The following is a 20746-nucleotide window of genomic DNA, read 5'->3' as shown; positions in this document are numbered from 1 at the left end:
TATGCCAAAGAAAGTCAAAACTCTATGAACTAATGTCTATTTAGAATCAAGTTTAGATACCTGGCCATAAATCTGTATAGACAAACAATGCAATGTAAGCCTGTTAGTTTGTCTCTTGTTTTGAAGCTGTTAGGTTTGTTATGCTTGCTTATAAGTGGTATTTGCATTCTTCCAAGTTATTTATACTCATTGTAGTTTAGGGATGGGAAAGGCATCAATAACTTCTGGTAATGCCCTCTGAAAAATTAAAGAAAAAACTTTGAATTTTTTTTTCTAGGAAGTTAATGGGCTGCCGCTTCGTTGTGTTTTCTGAGATTGTGAAAAAGATCACCGATAATTCCCTGTCACATTGAAAATTTGCCCATTGTGTGCATGTAGCAAGTCACCTCCTATGCAGTGTTAAATGGTCCCATCATCAACTATCTTTTGACTTTTTCTCTCTGTAAGGTAGTTTATTGTTTTTGGATTGTTCAGCACTCATTTTTGCGTGATGGTAACATACTTAGTATAAAGTATTTTTTCTATAGCTGTAACTTGATACAGAGATTTCTGACTCAGCTCACCCTCACGACATTTGGGGTGCGGGTGGGTCTTGCATGTACTTGGAACTATCATGAAATTATTAATAGTAATCTCATTTGTGATAATATCTTAAACGGGAATACTATTATTTGGATGCAATCAGAAGTGGATTGATTAGTTATTCTTGTACTTTAGTATGTATGCATCCTCAGCTAAAATTTATTTTGCATCCATTGTTTCTCATAAAATTGCATTGCAGAAAATTTCTGTGGCCTTGATTGCAGTCACTGTAGCGGCTTCATCTATATTCTGTTCTCCTGGCTGCAGTTCTTGTTTCACATTAGATTGTATAGCAGCTATAGCTAGCTTTCAGCCTTGAGATAAATGCCAATATATGTAATTTCTTTTTCCCTAATATGAGTTTAGCAGGAGAAGTGCCGGCCACTGCCCAAATTTGGAGAGTGGGATGTGAACAATCCTGCCTCAGCTGAAGGGTTCTCTTTCATATTCAACAAAGCTCGAGATGAAAGGAAGACAAGTGGTCGCCCAGGGGTCGCAAGCTCCCCACAAAGAAATAATATGGGTGGTTTAAAACCAGATATCTCCTACCAATATCCAAGAAAGAGTGTATGATCCTATATGGTCTCAAACTCTCAATGTTTAATGATAGCTCCTTTAAGTGTAGTTCATTGATTGATTCATTTAGTCCTACAGATAATCTTTATGTATGCACTTTGTCAACTTATGTTAACTAGGGATCAACATATCTTTTTGCTGCTTTTAATTTGTGAAATATTTTGCAGTGATTTTATTTATTCCACTAAATATTATATGACTGGCGTGCAGAAGAAGTGGTTTTGCTGCGGTTGAGTGCTGCTGATGAGGGCCTGAGGGATTTGGTGCTTGTCATTTAGGGTTGCTAGAACATAGAAGGTCTTTGGTGGAAAGCTGCTTCCCTTGATGCTGCTACCTATTTCCCGTGGTCCTTATGGATCCATTTTATATAAAAGGAAGAGGAGATGACAGACAGAGAACCATTTATTATTATTATTTTTAAATATTTTCTATATGTTCGCATGCTGGTGAGGAAAGATTGCTAATTTTATTATTACTTTTTCATCTATGTTTTTGGTGTGAGAGCCGATAGAGCAATAATTCTCTTTAGTTTGCAACAACACCATATATAAGATATGTTTGTTGTAAAATTTCCCCTGCTGTTTTCATCACTATTGTTATTGCTCGGTATCGAGTATTCTGATGCTTGGCATCACCAGTTAGGACATTCAACCTTGTGCAAACTTTAATTTGTACCTTCCTCTTGGTATTTCACCAAGATCTCTGAGCATAAATAACAATTACCAAGGCAAGTTGGCTATATTGCACTTGTGTATCTTCACAATGTGAATGCAGCTTTGCTTTCTCATTTCATTTCATACATGGATTCCAGTCTGACATGAAAAGCTTTTCTGCTGCCCATCTCTTGGTTCCAAAAGAAGATTTCTGCATTGCAAATAAATGGTACTTGAACGTTCGATACATATGATAGAAACCGTCGAATGACTGAAATTTCTACTAGAAGTTTTCATGTGAAAAAGTCATTCCAGCCGGATCTAGTAAAATAAAACTGGATAATAATATAATTAAAGTATTGCAAGAGGATTTGGAGTGCAGCTTTGAATCACCCAACTCTAAATGAACTGTATATAATATAACTTGAGTCTAGCATATTTGATGCATGCATGAATGATGCAGGTAGCTGTTATCTTATAATCTAATTGTTGATATCCTTGATGGCTATTTAACATTAACTAAGGGTTGGCTAAAATTCTATGGATTTAGTGAGATACACTAGGCCTACAATTCAGACATAAGGAGCGCCACTCCCTAAAACAGATGTATTTTATCTGCCGGTTTATAGGTATTAATGGGTATTTTACCAAAAGTTTCTATCAATCTATCCTGTGATTCCTGTTGAATCATATACTCGGGGGTGGGTGCAGAGCAGACAATTTCTAAACAGACTCCTCATTTATTAGATAAAGAAGATCGTCAAGATTTCGTGATCCGCTGCCGAACATATTCCAATTCTAACAGCTCGGACTCTCACAAGATTGATCACGAACATCAAACCACAATTCTTCTGTATCAACAAGAAATGCTTTCAATCAAAGGCAATTCTCTATATGTGGGGCAATTGATGATTTTAATCAAAAGCAGTTTATACTGAAAGAACACTCAAAATACAACAACCAAACAATATTTCCCCATTAAAGGCCTATTTAATTTGACCTACTTCTGCATTAATTTAAGAAGAAGAATGAAGAGAGACCCTCAAAATGCAGATTTTGTAGGCAAAAATAAAACCCTTCCAAGAAAAATTGATAAATGATCACCAAATAGAAGTCTTCAAACTAACAGCTGCAAAATTCCACAGAAAGCCTCAATGGTGAAAGTTTTCAGCAAACTCTAATGAGCTATTACTGACCCGCTACTAATCAGTTCTCATATTTCAGTGGGATTTCACATACTCCTGAACTATATGTAGACCCTCTGATTCTTCACCATAATCCTGCAAAATAAACCATTAACAGTTACAAATTTTATGGCCACTATTTTCTCAGAAAAATATAAGCCCGCTAAACACAAAAATTGCTAGAAGGATCACTAATTAATGTAAGTCAATATCTTACCTTGACAACGACACATGAACAACCCACAACTTTTCTCGCCTTTTCCTCTGAGTCGATCTTGCATAGCTGCAGATCATGCATCAAATGTGAAATAATGAATTAGGATTAGGAAAAAATAGGAGGGGGTTAATCGCATGACAATGTGTTTTGCTAATGAATACTTTATGATCAGAATGAAAAGATTAAATACATTTTGCAGGCACATATTCTCTATATCTATATTCAATGGGAGAGAGCCCTCTGCGAATAAACTCATCTTTTGTGCTAAACTCTTCTTCTTCTTCTTTCTTTTTTTTTGCTAATCATACCTAACAAGTATGGATACACCCAATAAAATCGAAAAATAAAATATCTCGGAGTGCCATGAGCAACTCCCCATCTCCAGCCCACAGGATACTACCGAAGTGACTGGCAGCCACCTAATCCACAACCCCATTAGTTTCACGGAACATGTGCTTGGCCTGGAAGGCCCCTCCAGCCCCCACCAATGCCTAGATATCTCGGAGCAAAGGGTGGGCACTACCATTACACCTAGGCTCCCCCGAACCCAACTGATGACCGTGGCCAAATCCCCCTTCAGGACAATGGAACTGACCCATAAAACACACTGAGCGTGACGAAGGCCCGCCCAAGCGGCCCTCAGCTCCGCACCCGAGACCGATATGTCAAAGAGTTGACTGCCCCTTGCAGCCACGATCCTGGCAGATGGGTTCCGAATAACAAAACCCGCGCCGCCCCTCGTACCTCCGTCCAAGACAGACCCATTGAAGTTGACCTTGAGAAAACTCAGGAGTGGGGCTCCCAGGTGAAAAACACCGTACGGGATGCTGTCGAAGCAAAATAAAAACTCCAGATGTTCCGAACTGTCAAGGTCCCTTCGATAGGTATGATGTGACTAAGCTCCGCTGCCTACACACAGGCACTCTCCACCACAAATCTCGGCGACATACTGCGTTCGCCAAAAGATCGAGCATTCTTAGCCAGCCAAATCTGGTAGGACGTGCAAATCACCCGAACCACCTCCTGGCGAAGCAGAGAGGACTCTGAGCATCGGCGCATGGCCTGTAGGAACTGGTCCCTTCGGCCTCGAACCTTCCGCGGGATTTTCGCCAATTACCAAGTCGCCCTAGCCCATGTGCATTGAAACAAGGCGTGGTCCACCGTCTCGTCCACACCACAATCCCCACATACCAAGCGAATCCTCAATCCTCGTCCATTAAGAACTGCTTTCGTCGGAAGGCGATCCCAGACCACCTTTCAGAGGAACAGTGCTACCCTCAGGTGGAGTCTCAAGCGCCAGATCCAGGTGCAGTCTGCCCAGGCTCGTACTGCCGCTGGAGAATGAGGAAGAGATCGCCTACCCTAACACTGGTCCTGGTAGAGATGCTCTAAACCCGCACGTTTGGACATGCGCACCCAGGTAGCGGGAGGGATTGGACCCTCCACGAGGTGCCCCCCAAAAAACTGAGCCAGCCTAGTCTCATCCCATTCAGGCCCTCCGGGGACAAGGAGATCACAGATGCACAGTCCCTCCATAGCCTCGACGCTAACCATAGTCGGCCAATGCTGCAAGGGGAGGGCATCTACCCACGGGTCTCCAGCCACATCAATACTGCGCCCATCGCCAATCAGCCATCTAGTATGGACCAATGCAATAGGCAGGTACCTCGCAATCTCTCGCCATAAAAAAGAGCATCTCTGCCCATGGGCCAGTGCCTCAGGGCCCATCCATCCATAGCGGGCTAGCATGGTCCGGCTCCAGATCCCCTGCAGCTCCAAAAGGAACTAGACTGCATGCCGGGCAATAAGCACCTCCCATCTCTCTAGCAGAGACAGAACCCCAAGGCCACCTTCACTGAAAGGGAGGCAGATGCTCTCCCATGTCACCAAGTGCACCCCTCGACCACCACCATGCGAGCCCCATAAGAAGCCCCGAAGTAGTCGCTCAATCTTCAGCAGCCCTGTCCTCGGCACCATCGTGTTTAACATGAGATAGATGGGCATGGAGCCAAGTACAGATCTGATCAGCGTCAATCTACCCATCATAGATAGAGATGCTGCCCGTCATCCCTCCAGCCTACTCTGGACCCGTTGCACCAGCCTGGTGCACTCAGATACCCGTAGTCTTCTATCTGTAATCGGCACACCCAGGTAGCTCTAGGTCCCGTCCTGCTCTAGCATCCCCAAAATCCTCTGGATCCCTCGTCGAACCCCAGGTGTCGTGCTAGGGCTAAAGAAGATGGTGGACTTCTGGGAATTCACTCTCTGCCCCAATGCGGTGCAGTAGTCGGCCAAAACCCTCCTAAGGGCCCGTGCATCCATTGCCTGCGCCCTCATCAAGAGGAGACAGTCATCGACAAAGAGTAAGTGAGATATCGGCTGGGCCCATAGAGCTGGGACGTGAGCCTCCAGCTCCCCGGCGGCGCACGTAGCCTGTAGTGCGCGAGACAAGACATATCAGAGCATATGATGAACAAGTACGGAGATAAAGGACATTCCTGTCGAAGCCCCATGGTGGATTTGAAAAAGAAGGAAGGTGTGCCGTCGACCAGAATAGAAAACCTCGAACCTCAAACACACCCCAACACCCAATCAATCCAGGTCTCGTGGAAACCAAGGCTCGCCTAAGGAAGCTCCACCTGATTCTATCATAAGCTCGTTCCATGTCCAGCTTGAAAGCCATCAGGCGCAGCTTTAGGGCCCGCTAAATATCCTACATCATCTCCTAGGCCAATATGACATTATCGGAAATGCTCCTACCTCCCACAAAAGCACCTTGCTCTTGGCAGATAATTTCGAGAAGCAAGGGCTTGATCCACTCCACTAGGATTCTTGCCACTACTTTATATCAAGTTGTGTGTTGGGATTTGTATCCTAAATGTCAATCGTCAGCATATTGATGATTGAATTTTGTAAATGAATTGACAAATTAATAAAGTGTTATTTGGCATTATTCATCATTTCATCTTCAAATGAACTCTTATATGATGAAGTCCTTAGGACTTATGTTATGATAAAGGAGGATTTATCTTTGAGTCCTTAAACTTGTTCGCGACCAAATGATATGTTGTTACTAGGACAACAGCATTATCGAGATTAGGTCGTTGTGTGACATATACGTTGGTTGTCCTCTTAACCAAGGAGTGTGGAGACACTGGTATGCCACACAGGTGAAGTGTAGGAGTACATTTCACTGAACGTGACCAATTCCGGAACGCTCTACTATCGAGAGATGTTCCGAGTGGATATGGGTATAAGTTTGGCCCTCTGACCTGAGACCGCAACCTGTGACTAGCAAGCAACTCACTGTACTTTGGTACCGGACTACCTGAATTTCTAATTCAGTGACGGAAGGTCACTGGGTGCAGTCAAGTACTTGCGTAGTCAGTTGTGTGTCAAGATGGAATTGACCCCTCCTGAAAACAGGAGATAATGTCTTGTGATTAATTTAGCAAAACCTTGGCCAGGGTAATCCCAGTGAGGAGTCACGGGATATCTAAAGTTAATCACATAATGGATGTACTAATTATAGGGTTGACAGTGAGCTCTAAGTCATCCTGGCATTAGGAGTCAAAGGGATTGAATTATACAGTAACCATAGTTCAGGGTTCCAGAATATTTGCTTCGCATATATTCGGCCTATCCGGACGTTGGGTACCATTGCTAGATGGTCACATCAATTAGTGTAGGAAATTGTTCCTATACTACCGGCTTAGGTTGGAACCTATGAGGTCACACGTATAGAAGATTCCTGATTGATCAAGAAAGCTGATGAATGATTAAGAATCATTCAGGAATAATTTGGTCAATTTGATTGGCAAATTATCTTATAAAATAATTAAAGTAATTATTGAAGGATTAATTAGTAATTAAATTACTAATAAACTCAATTTGATTGAGTAATTGTGCTAAGGATGAGCCAAATTGAATTGGATTCAAGTTTGGGCTCAATCAGGATTTTGACCTGATTGGATTAGGTTAGAACCAAAAAGGACTTAAGCTGATCAAATTAATTTTAAATTAATTTATTACTAATTGGGGATTGACCTAATTGGATTAGGTCCAACACAAAGTAATTAATTCAATTTGATTGAGTTTGCATGAGCCAAAATTGAATTGGATTCAATTTGAGCTCAATCAGGGTCTGACCTGATTAGATTGGGTTCAACCAAATTGCTTTGTTTTAATTCGGGTTTGACCAAATTTGATTAGGTGCAACCCAAGAGGATTAGGCTCAGATGATGTGGCAATTATTGGTGACATGGAATTGGATTTCATGAATTTTAAATAAACCAAAATTATTGCATGGCACATGGACCCATTGCTTGACACATGGCGACATTGTTTGTTATTTGAATTTAAATTCAAACATTAAGCAATGTGTTAAATGATTTTAATCACTCAAACCATCAACCAAGGTGGCGTATGAGTTTTTGAATGGATTAAATTCGAATTTCAAGAGGTGATTTCGAAATTATGAAGTGTTTTACCTTGCCGCATGGATTTCAAATTCCTTCCCTCTTGCACATGTGTTTAAAATTTGAATTTAAATCAGATTTGGTTGAGATCTGATTTGGGTTGTTCCTATTCCTTTGCATGTGCCAACTAAAAGAGGTTTTCTAAAAATAAATTTCAAATTTTGAATGAAAATTCGGAGGCCATTAAAAGGGGTCAAACATGGGCACCAAAAACACATCCATTGCAGCCTTCTTCCTCACCCGCCTCCTCTTCCTCTTCTTCTCCATTTTAGATAGGGTTTTCAGGGTGAATATCTAGAAGATTCAAGATCAGATCTGAGTCCTCTACTTTCCTTACAAACCTCATCTCCATCTGCTTCAAGATGATTGATCAAGAGTTGATTGAATCCCGACGGGCAGATTTCAGCTTTCAAGTGTTCTGCAAATGCTAGCACTGTTGCGGAAGAAGATCCTTCAGGACTTCGCATGTACTTCTCGTAGAGGCCATTCGTGTGCGTGGCTGTGAAGTTAAGAATCAGATTCATAACTATTATCCATCATAAAAGGTATTAATCTAGCATTAATCATTTATTATGGTGTCAAGGTCTAGGTCCGATTCCCCGAGGTTTTGCCCTCTTTTGGGGCTCCTCACGGAAATATCTCCAGAATCCATTCGATGGATATTCGGAGATTAATTGGAATAGAGTTCTTAAGTTTCAGATCTGATAGTTAATCATGCATAAAAGTTTTAGCATAATTGTTTAAACGATTCCGGCATAATCCTATGTGTTCTTAATGTGCTGATTTCTAGATTTGATCTTGTAAGCATGCATGAATTAAATTGTTTGATTCATTTTTCCGCTGTATTTTTGAAATTTTAAAAGAACTACGTGTGGCTTGATTCCCCTTGTGAAGGGGTACGTAGGCAACCCGATCAGGTTCAGCCATGGTTTTCAAAAAAAAAAAAATTCAGCATGCTAAACATCGAAGAACCTAGGAATAACTTTCATTGGTATCAGAGCCAGGTTTATGTTTAAACTTTTATGTTTTAATTCTTGCAATTAAATCTGAAATCATTAACATGTTTAGATTAGATCTAAAGTGCTTTTTATAATTGATTTAATTGCTGATTATGCATGATTAAGTAGATCTGAAATTTTGGATGCATATGATGCATGTTTGTGTTAGGATTAGTAACATGAATAAATCTGAAATCATAATATTGTTTAGATTAGATCTAAATAAAATTTATGATTCATATGATCTCTGATTTTAATGAACAAATCAGATCTGAAAATAAAAGTGAAAAAACAAATACATAAGATGTATGTTGTTTGTATTAATTCATGTTGTTATGTATATGTGATGCATGAACATAAAACATAATGACTTAAACATGAATTAAATCTGATTACATGTGATTAATTACAAAAACTCAGATCTGAAAATGTGTTTTAAGAACTGAAAGATTGTAATTAATATGTAATTAAAAATAAATATGCAATGATCAAAACTTTCATAAGTCTAAACTTAATTGAGAATTAAGTGTTATGAAATAGAATTGTAACTCAATTAATTGACATTGCATAATTCTTTGGGCATATGGGTTAGCTTGAATCAAGTTCTTAGGATTGGGTTAGACCTAAGGTTAGAATCAAACATGGTCTAATTAGAGTTAATTGATCAAATCTAATTAAGTAGTAACTAGATTAGGTCAAGGAAACTCTAGGTTAAATACAATAGTTGTAGATTGATCAATTCCATGTCTTTGATTAGACCAAGATGGAACTTGATTTAGGCTCAGAGGTGTAGCCCGAGACATTTGAGTAATCAAATCAAAATTGATTAACCAGTCGGTGTCTAAGGTAAGTTTGGCAGTTTTGACAGGTGGTTTTTAATTGGGAGCTACTCGCACTGATTCGTCTTTGTCGAGTTAATGGCATATCCCTTCCACCGATCTCACTTACCTGGCCGACATGGTCAATCACATTTTGATTGGATCACTTAATGATTCGAGTTAGCCCATGCCTTAAGGAAAATCAGTATGACTGATTTAGGTGTCTCCTTAACCGGTTTGAGTCTAATCTGATTTGGTGAAGTCAGTGGAAGAAATTAGACTAACCGGATCTTCTCATCTATCCTAATTATGAAATCCTCTAAAATTATTAGGTCCTTAAAATGAAATGGTTATGGGGATAACTAGGTCATAGCCTCCCATTAAGTTGGGTGATAATGGGTCCAATATTTTGATAATTATTGGAGGCGCCACACGCCTGGTACTTATCAAGCATTAGAATTGTCATTCAATATATGATGAGTTAAGTGTACCCTCAATAGGCAGTCAGGTGAGCCGAGCCACACTCGGGCTTGGTCGTCTATTAGTTGATTAGACTTAACCCTATCATTTAATGGTTGGACCTGACTAGGGTATTCGGTGGAGGCGCCACACGCCTGCCGGAAAACCTAGGGCAAAATCATCACTAGAAGTTGCTTGGTGAAGCAATTGGTTAAGAACCTACCAATAGGTGCATATGGGTTGGCCGAGCCACACTCGGGCCTATATGTGATCTATTGAGTTCTAGTGCCCACTAAAGAATTAGGAGTAATTTTTCGAATTAGAGGTAGAGGCTACCAATTTGTATAAAATAGTGGGAATACCTTTAGACTAAAGTCCAAGTCTATTGAGTTTAGTCAATTCATATACTAATAGCCAAATTTTCTTTTTATGCAGAAATGGCCACTAATTTGTCACTTTGCTCATTGTTGGACAATGACAAGTTGACTGGTCCAAATTTCAATAATTGGCATAGGAAACTAAAAATAGTGCTAGAGCATGAGAGGATCCTTTATGTGATAACGGATCAAGCACCTGAGCAGCCCGCTGCTAATGCATCAAGATCGGCCAGAGACACTTATCAGAAGTGGCTCAGTGACCGGATCACTGTTCGATGCATCATGTTGGCAGCAATGAGTGATGAGTTTAGTAAGCGTTTTGAGAATACGCAGCCGGAAGATATCATTCAAGTGTTGAATGAATCATTCGGCGTTCCTGACGACGTTGAGAGGCACAAAACTAGTTGTGCCATCTTCAGCGCCCGAATGAGAGATGGGACCTCGGTAACTGATCATGTACTGTACATGATTGAGTTGATCGAGCGTCTAAGCTCTCTTGGCTTTTTCCTTCATGATCAATTGGGGAAGGATGCCATACTAAACTCATTGCCTGGATCAAACCGTCCTTTTCTCACTCATTTCGTATGACGAAACCTGTAGTGAATTATCACCAATTGTTGGGGTTACTACATACATGTGAGAATGATCACCAACTTCTTAAGAAGACGGTGAACTTAGTGGGAGGTTCATCCAAGGGTCGCTCCTTTAAGAAAGGAAAAAAGAAAAATAAAATCCAAAAGAAACAGGTGCACCATGCTCAGCCTAGTCAGAAAAATAATAAAAAAGCTGATCAGAGAAAGGCGGAGTGCTTCTTCTGCAAGAAGCAAGGACATTGGAAGAGGAACTGTCCTCTTTACATTGCATCCCTCGATCCGAACCGGCCTAAAAAAAGTGGGCAATCAGTTGCCAATCAAGGTACTTATATGATAACACCTTGCAATTTTTCTATTTGTGATAATTCGACCTGGGTATTGAATACCGGTAGTCCTTTTAATATTTGCAATTTGTTGCAGGGGCTACAAGTCAGTAAGAGATTTGAAGAAGGAGAAAGGTTCCTGAATGTTGGAGATGGAAGACCAGTTCCAGTTCTAGCATTAGGAATTCTTAAACTTAAATTCAGCTCTCATGTAAATGTCCTTAGTGATTGTCACTATTGTCCAAGTTTTCTATTGAATATCATTTCTGTAGGCCTTTTGGCCAAAAATGGTTATGAAATATCAATAAAAAAGGATTATTGCAATGTCATTTGGAATGGTGTTGTTGTAATGAATGAAATTCTGAGTAATGGCATTTACATTTTGTCACAGCCTGTTCATGTAATGTATAAATCCAATAAGCGCCCTATAATAGATAATGTCACGGATGTCTACCTTTGGCATCATAGGCTAGGTCATATTAACAAGAACAGGATGAACAGGTTAAGTAAAGAAGGAATCCTTGATGTTAATGATTGTGAATCATTGACAACCTGTGAATCATGTCTTCTTGGTAAAATGACCAAATCACCTTTTACCGGAAAAGGTGAACGAGCCAGTGATTTATTGACCCTTGTACATTCTGATGTATGTGGGCCAATGAGCACAGATGCTAGAGGTGGGTATTCATATTTCATTACGTTTACAGACGACCTTTCAAGGTATGGTTATGTCTATTTAATGAGACATAAATCTGAATCATTTGAAATGTTCAAATTATATCGTAATGAAGTAGAAAAACAAACTGGAAAGAGTATTAAAACTCTTCGATCAGATCGAGGAGGTGAATACCTCTCCAGTGAATTTTTGACATATCTAGGAGAAAATGGGATTCTCTCTCAATGGACTCCTCCTGGTACACCACAATATAATGGTGTGTCAGAAAGGAGAAATCGAACTCTGTTAGACATGGTTCGATCCATGATGGGGTTTGCTAATCTGCCTATATCCTTTTGGGGATATGCTCTTGAGTCAGCCTGCTATATTCTAAATAAGGTTCCAAGTAAGTCTGTAAATAAAACACCACATGAGATGTGGACTGGACGCAAGTCGATGCCCTCTCACCTTAGGATTTGGGGGTGTCCGGCGTACGTCAAACGTTTGAAGACAGACAAACTTGAACCCAAGTCTGACAAATGTTTCTTTGTTGGTTACCCTAAACAAACTAAAGGATATTACTTCTACTTTGCTGAAGAACAAAAATTGTTCGTAAGCAATAGAGCAATTTTCTTAGAAAAGGAATTCCTTGGTGAAGGAACAAATAGCTCTAATGTTGAGCTTAGAGAAGTTCAACATGTAGAAGATCCGACACCATCTACTGAACCAGTTGAGTCGGATTTGATTAGATCAGATCCAGAATCCATATTAGATGCACCATTAAGGCGATCAGGTAGAGTACCACGTCAGCCGGACAGATACTACGGTTTCTTGGTCCGGGATGGGGATCCTATCGAACTTGATTAAAACGATGAGGATCCGATCACATATATGGATGCAATGCAGAGGTATGACTCTGATAAATGGCTTGGAGCCATGCAATCCGAAATGGAATCCATGAAGGTCAATGATGTTTGGACATTAGTTGACCCACCCGAAGGAATTAAACCCATAGGGTGTAAGTGGATATTCAAAAGGAAACGAGGCGCAGACGGAAAGGTAGAGACCTATAAAGCCCGTCTGGTTGCCAAGGGTTATCGTCAACGTTATGGTATTGACTATGACGAGACGTTTTCTCCTGTGGCAATTCTCAAGTCCATTCGGATTGTGCTTGCGATAGCAGCACATTTAGACTATGAAATCTGGCAAATGGATGTAAAGACCGCATTTCTAAATGAAGATTTAAAAGAAGAAGTGTATATGATACAACCTGAAGGTTTTACATCTGCAGATGAGTCTAAAGTGTGCAAGCTTCAAAAATCCATTTATGGATTAAAGCAAGCTTCACGGAGTTGGAATATACGTTTTGATAAGGTAATCAAAACATATGGCTTCATTAAGAATGAAGAGGAACCTTGCATTTATAAATGGGCAAATGGTTCAGTTATTATATTCCTTATTTTATATGTGGATGACATTCTTTTAATCGGAAATGACATTCCTGCATTACAAGGAATAAAGGTTTGGCTATCATCTCAATTTGCTATGAAGGATTTGAGAGAAGCATCTTACATCTTAGGGATGAAGATCTATAGAGATAGATCTAGAAGATTGCTTGGATTATCCCAATCCACATACATTGATACTATACTGAAGAGGTTCAGTATGATTAATTCCAAGAAAGGCTATCTTCCGATGGGCCATAGAATTAACCTCTCTAAAAGGGATTGTCCGACAACCCCTTAAGAAAGAGAGAGTATGGATAGAATTCCATATGCTTCGGCAGTGGGATCTATAATGTATGCCATGACATGTACTAGACCAGACGTGGCATACTCACTAGGAGTAGTGAGCAGATACCAGTCTGATCCAGGTAGCAACCACTGGAAGGTTGTAAAAACCATCCTTAAGTATTTGAGAAATACTAAAGATCAGTAGCTTGTCTATAGTGATTCTGACTTAAAACTTGAGGGATATACTGATTCAAGTTTTCAGTCAAATCAAGATGATAGCAAGAGCGTGTCAGGATATATCTTCACTCTTAAGAGTGGGGCCATCTGCTGGAAGAGTTCCAAGCAGCATACAGTGGCAGATTCTACATGTGAAGCAGAATATATCGCAGTATCTGATGCCGCCAAGGAAGCTGTATGGTTGCGGAAGTTCATCACCGAGCTTGGAGTGACACCCTCCATTGATGGTCCAGTGCCTATATTTTGTGACAATACTGGGGCCATAGCTCAAGCAAGGGAACCTAAAGCATATCAGCGGACCAAGCATATTCTACGTCGCTACCACCTAGTTCGAGAGATCATCGATCGAGGTGATATTGATCTTCAGAAGATTGACACAAAAGAAAATCTGGCTGACCCATTTACCAAAGTCCTCGGCATCAAAGAGTTCGACGAACACAAGTCGAAGATGGGTATTAGATACTGTGCCGATTGGCATTAGGCTAAGTGGGAGTTGTTGGGATTTGTATCCTAAATGTCAATCGTCAGCATATTGATGATTGAATTTTGTAAATGAATTGACAAATTAATAAAGTGTTATTTGGCATTATTCATCATTTCATCTTCAAATGAACTCTTATATGATGAAGTCCTTAGGACTTATGTTATGATAAAGGAGGATTTATCTTTGAGTCCTTAAACTTGTTCGCGACCAAATGATATGTTGTTACTAGGACGACAGCATTATCGAGATTAGGTCGTTGTGTGACATATACGTTGGTTGTCCTCTTAACCAAGGAGTGTGGAGACACTGGTATGCCACACAGGTGAAGTGTAGGAGTACATTTCACTGAACGTGACCAATTCCGGAACGCTCTACTGTCGAGAGATGTTCCGAGTGGATATGGGTATAAGTTTGGCCCTCTGACCTGAGACCGCAACCTGTGACTAGCAAGCAACTCACTGTACTTTGGTACCGGACTACCTGAATTTCTAATTCAGTGACGGAAGGTCACTGGGTGCAGTCAAGTACTTGCGTAGTCAGTTGTGTGTCAAGATGGAATTGACCCCTCCTGAAAACAGGAGATAATGTCTTGTGATTAATTTAGCAAAACCTTGGCCAGGGTAATCCCAGTGAGGAGTCACGGGATATCTAAAGTTAATCACATAATGGATGTACTAATTATAGGGTTGACAATGAGCTCTAAGTCATCCTGGCATTAGGAGTCAAAGGGATTGAATTATACAGTAACCATAGTTCAGGGTTCCAGAATATTTGCTTCGCATATATTCGGCCTATCCGGACGTTGGGTACCATTGCTAGATGGTCACTTCAATTAGTGTAGGAAATTGTTCCTATACTACCGGCTTAGGTTCGAACCTATGAGGTCACACGCATAGAAGATTCCTGATTGATCAAGAAAGCTGATGAATGATTAAGAATCATTCAGGGATAATTTGGTCAATTTGATTGGCAAATTATCTTATAAAATAATTAAAGTAATTATTGAAGGATTAATTAGTAATTAAATTACTAATAAACTCAATTTGATTGAGTAATTGTGCTAAGGATGAGCCAAATTGAATTGGATTCAAGTTTGGGCTCAATCAGGATTTTGACCTGATTGGATTAGGTTAGAACCAAAAAGGACTTAAGCTGATCAAATTAATTTTAAATTAATTTGTTCTTAATTGGGGATTGACCTAATTGGATTAGGTCCAACACAAAGTAATTAATTCAATTTGATTGAGTTTGCATGAGCCAAAATTGAATTGGATTCAATTTGAGCTCAATCAGGGTCTGACCTGATTAGATTGGGTTCAACCAAATTGCTTTGTTTTAATTCGGGTTTGACCAAATTTGATTAGGTGCAACCCAAGGGGATTAGGCTCAGATGATGTGGCAATTATTGGTGACATGGAATTGGATTTCATGAATTTTAAATAAACCAAAATTATTGCATGGCACATGGACCCATTGCTTGACACATGGCGACATTGTTTGTTATTTGAATTTAAATTCAAACATTAAGCAATGTGTTAAATGATTTTAATCACTCAAACCATCAACCAAGGTGGCGTATGAGTTTTTGAATGGATTAAATTCGAATTTCAAGAGGTGATTTCGAAATTATGAAGTGTTTTACCTTGCCGCATGGATTTCAAATTCCTTCCCTCTTGCACATGTGTTTAAAATTTGAATTTAAATCAGATTTGGTTGAGATCTGATTTGGGTTGTTCCTATTCCTTTGCATGTGCCAACTAAAAGAGGTTTTCTAAAAATAAATTTCGAATTTTGAATGAAAATTCGGAGGCCATTAAAAGGGGTCAAACATGGGCACCAAAAACACATCCATTGCAGCCTTCTTCCTCACCCGCCTCCTCTTCCTCTTCTTCTCCATTTTAGATAGGGTTTTCAGGGTGAATATCTAGAAGATTCAAGATCAGATCTGAGTCCTCTACTTTCCTTACAAACCTCATCTCCATCTGCTTCAAGATAATTGATCAAGAGTTGATTGAATCCCGACGGGCAGATTTCAGCTTTCAAGTGTTCTGCAACTGCTAGCACTGTTGCGGAAGAAGATCCTTCAGGACTTCGCGTGTACTTATCGTAGAGGCCATTCGTGTGCGTGGCTGTGAAGTTAAGAATCAGATTCATAACTTTCATCCATCATAAAAGGTATTAATCTAGCATTAATCATTTATTATGGTGTCAAGGTCTAGGTCCGATTACCCGAGGTTTTACCCTCTTTTGGGGCTCCTCACGGAGATATCTCTAGAATCCATTCGATGGATATTCGGAGATTAATTGGAATAGAGTTCTTAAGTTTCAGATCTGATAGTTAATCATGCATAAAAGTTTTAGCATAATTGTTTAAACGATTCCGGCATAATCCTATGTGTTCTTAATGTGCTGATTTCTAGATTTGATCTTGTAAGCATGCATGAATTAAATTGTTTGATTCATTTTTTCGCTGTATTTTTGAAATTTTAAAAGAATTACGTGTGGCTTGATTCCCTTTGTGAAGGGGTACGTAGGCAACCCGATCAGGTTCAGCCATGGTTTTCAAAAAAAAAAAAAAATTCAGCATGCTAAACATCGAAGAACCTAGGAATAACTTTCATTGTGCACAAGCTGATAGGCCTAAAATGGTTCGGTATCGCCGCGTCCTGGCGCTTCGGTATCAGCGTGACAAACGTGGCCCTCCAGTCGTCAGGCATCCATGCCTGACTGAAGAAACATAGAACCGCTTCAACCACAGCCGTCTGGACGATGCCCCAGTATCTTCGAAAAAAGAAGGGTGGGAACCCATCTGAACCCGGAGCCCTATCCTCTCCCAGGGCCCAGACCACCTCCCGAACCTCCCCTTCCACCACCAGTCGAACCAAAAATGCATGCTCTGTGACGCCAATTCGCATGTCGGTCGGTGACTCATTCTCCCCACCACCGATTTTCGTATTGGTCCACTGGAGCTGGCCAGCCTCATCACCCTCACTATCCTCTGTCCATCTAGATCGGAAGAAATCGAGCAAGACCTATCTACTCGCCAGGTCCCCCTCCACCCGTTGACCGGTCCCATATCATAGGGACCGGATCATATTTCTCTATCTTCTGATGATCGTGGACTGGTGGAAGAAACTAGCCGAACTTTTCTTCTATTGGAAGGTCATATATTAGAGTCCCGATAAAAAATAGAAAGGGTGGAAAGAAATTATCCACATACGTTTGCCAGCAAATCTACCATTCCAGGAAGAGAGACAAAGAAGCCAAATGAAGGAATGTGCGAAAGAAAGACAACAGGCTGAGGGCAGTGGGGAAAGTTGAGAAGAAACACCGACTTTAGAGTTCTCCACAATCCTAAAAGTCTTTCTGTTTCCATTATATTTTGAATAAATCTTAATTTCTTTTTTTATCATAAATTCTAGAACATACAGGAGTTCAAGAAGACAAGGACATTTGAGGGCTTTTTTTACAGATTTTTTCTCTTTAATTCTCATCTGATTTTATTTCTTTAAAAGATCATGACCATCCATCTTGCTTTTTATGATATTTTCTTTATCTTGCTCCAATCATTCATTCAATTATTGATTAAAGTGCATCTCATACTCATCCTCTAAACTCAGCCATGTGTATTGCATGTGCCAAAATTCTAGTCAGGTAATGCCCGAACATGCAAGAAAAATAAAAGCTGGCCTAAGCATTTACACAGGTTCTCCTCCAGGCCCAAAACAGATATATTGTAACACAAACTTAAAATACAGAAACCTAGAACAATCAAAGTCCACTACATGCACCTACTGCATACAAAATGGCCAACCAAATAATAAAAAGTTTTTGCACACTTCAACAGCTGCACTTGATTCAAAAGCCTCAAAAACATCAATAGGACGAAGGTCAAGTGTAATGTAAAATGAAAGAACATGAAAGTGGATTTTAGAGTTCTGAAGTCAGGTCATGGCATCCAGATATGACCGAGTCAGTGCTGAGGGTGTGGCCCGAAGTGGGCGTGGATGTTCCTTCATGTAGCGGAAGATTGGGAAGTATCTGCCAATTGCTTTGGCAAATACCAGATGGTTGATAGGTGATGGGCGGAGCATCGATGTGGCAGGTGACCCATAGATGGATGCCCTCCCCTTGAGGCGTTGGCTGACTACGGTTAACGTTGAGGCAACGGAGGGTTTGTGGGTGTGTTTGGGGTGCATCAGTTGAGTGGGATGAGGCCAGGCTGCGTCAGTTGTTTGGGGTGCATCTTGCTGAGCGGGTCCAGTCTCTCCCGATGCTAGGGTGTGTGGGACCAGACATCCGGATTTGGAGCTCTTCATGCAGGACCAGTGTCAGGATGGGGGATCTCTCTCGAGTTCTCCAGCGGGAGTATGAGCTGGGGTCCGAGTGTACTTGGATCTGGCAATTCGGACTTCACCTGAGGGTTGCACTATTTTTATGGAAGGGGGCCTGGGTACGCCTTCTAACGAGTTTGGTACTCAGTAGACGCGACTTAAGGATTTTCCCAGAGTGCAGTATGTGTGGTGTTGACGAGACAGTTGACCATGCGCTATTCTAGTGCGCGTGGGAGAGGGGGACATGGTGGACTATAGGGACTCCACCGGATGCTTGGAGTCAGAGGGATTAGTTTTTACAAGCCATCTGGTGGTGGGCTAGTAGCCCACGGACACGCCGGGAGGCTATTGAGCAACTTGCACAGTATACCAAATTTGGCTAGCAAGGAACGCTTGAGTATTTGGAGAGCTCAGCATTGTAGGCACAAGTGTGGCGCATCCAAAGCAAGAAATACAAGAAACTACAGTAGCAACAGTGGAAGGGTCGACTCATGCTGTTAATGAGTCGACCCTGTTAAAGGGTCGACCCCAGGCCTGTTTCAGATGTAGGTAGAGACGGGATTTGGTCTTCTACCTGCTTGAGACTTAAGTATTTGGGTCTTAAAGGGGCTAACTATTATTGGGCTAGGTTTAGGCTCAAAAGGAGAGAGAGCATGCAAGTCGTGGGTGTACATGGGCTTGAGTTGAGTGCTTTCTCATGTGGTTTAGCCTAGGAAAGTTTTTGGATTTGGGTCATGATTAACCATGTATATATACACTCACGCATTTTGTGTATGGATGGAATGAAATCAGATGATACTCCTTTCTCCCTGAAAATCCTATTCTCTTTTCTTCTCTTCCTCTCATGCACGTAAGCCGCCGTCCCCAAGAACCCTAGGCCATAAGGAAGAAGAGCCTATTTCCGCTTGACTTTTGTTCTCCTCCACCATCAAAGAACCAGTGATCCACGCCTCTAGCAGCCAAGAAAAATCTCCAGGTGCTGTGGTTTGAGGCAGTTCATCTTCTCATGATTGGGATTAGATCCGTAAGGTCTCCTACAATTGGTATCAGAGCCATTGGTTGCTGATTTGGTGGAGAAAAATCAAAATCTGTGGTAAGCCTTCAAAACAAAATTTTCTGCATTTATTAAATTTCTGTTTGGTGTTATGGCTTCGAAAAATCTTAAAGCAGATTTTGAGAAGTTCGATCGCAAGGAAAACTTCACCCTATGGCAGCAAAGGGTGAAGGATTTGCTGGTACAGCAAAGGATCTATAAGGTCTTGGTTAGGGAAAGACCGGAAAGGATCAGTTTGGAAGATTGGGAGGAGTTAGAGGAGATTGCTTTAGCACGATTCGTATGTGCTTGGCTGATCAGGTGCTACCTGAGATTTGTTCAGAGACAACGGCCAGAGGGCTATGGGAGAGGTTAGAGAACACCTATTTGGGCAAGAGTATGATTAATAAACCATGGCTGAAGAAACAGTTGTATAGTCTGCGGATGCCGGAGGGAGCAGATCTGATTTCTCATATTCAAGAGTTCAATCAAGTTTGCTCGGAGGTCATGAGCCTTGATGTGAAGATTGAGGAAGAAGATAGGACCCTTCTACTCCTGTGTTCTCTCCCAGGATCATATGATGGGTTGATTACTACCCTGGTGTATAGGAAAGATACCCTGAATTATGAAGAGGTGATTAGTGTTCTTCGATCTAATGAGCAAAGAGAGAAGATTTGCAAGGGTAGTTCTAACTCAGAGGTTCTTGCTGTTAATGAGAGGCAAGAGAGGCCTCGAAAAAGGGTTAGAGAGAAGTCCAAGGGAAGATCTAAGTCTCGAGGCAAGTAGAAGGCTTGGAAGTGCTACAAGTGTCATCAGATTGGACACATAAGGAGAAATTGTCTTTTGCTGAAGTCTGAGAAGGAAAAGAACTCTTCCAAGGGTGGTTTGGCCAGTCATGGTGGTGCTCTTACATCTGAAGACAGTGGAGATGATATCCTAGTTGTTTCAGATGGTCACATGAAAGAAAACAGTCGGTGGACATTGGATTAAGCATGTTCGCTTTACTATACTT

General features: G+C 40.9%; 1 protein-coding gene across 3 annotated transcripts in view; it reads right to left on the bottom strand.

Moving 5' to 3' along the window:
- Positions 1-2469: 2469 nt before the first annotated feature.
- The window catches only part of LOC103695636 (small ribosomal subunit protein eS12), a 30040-nt gene continuing 11763 nt past the window's right edge, over positions 2470-20746 (bottom strand). For all 3 annotated transcript variants that reach the window (XM_089927179.1, XM_039132652.3, XM_039132651.3), the window contains 2 exons: positions 3213-3278; positions 2470-3091 (listed from right to left, as the gene is read on the bottom strand). In XM_089927179.1, coding sequence (XP_089783305.1) covers positions 3032-3091; positions 3213-3278 — 126 coding nt within the window. In that variant the 3' untranslated portion in view covers positions 2470-3031. The remainder of the gene's footprint in view (positions 3092-3212; positions 3279-20746) is intronic.

The sequence above is a fragment of the Phoenix dactylifera genome, chromosome 14 (assembly GCF_051530095.1).
Source record: "Phoenix dactylifera cultivar Ajwa chromosome 14, Ajwa_hap1_PhDact_Kaust_v1.1, whole genome shotgun sequence".
Classification (NCBI taxonomy): Eukaryota; Viridiplantae; Streptophyta; class Magnoliopsida; order Arecales; family Arecaceae; genus Phoenix; species Phoenix dactylifera.
Note: the sequence above shows the minus strand (reverse complement) of the source record. Positions and strands in the feature narration are given on the sequence as shown.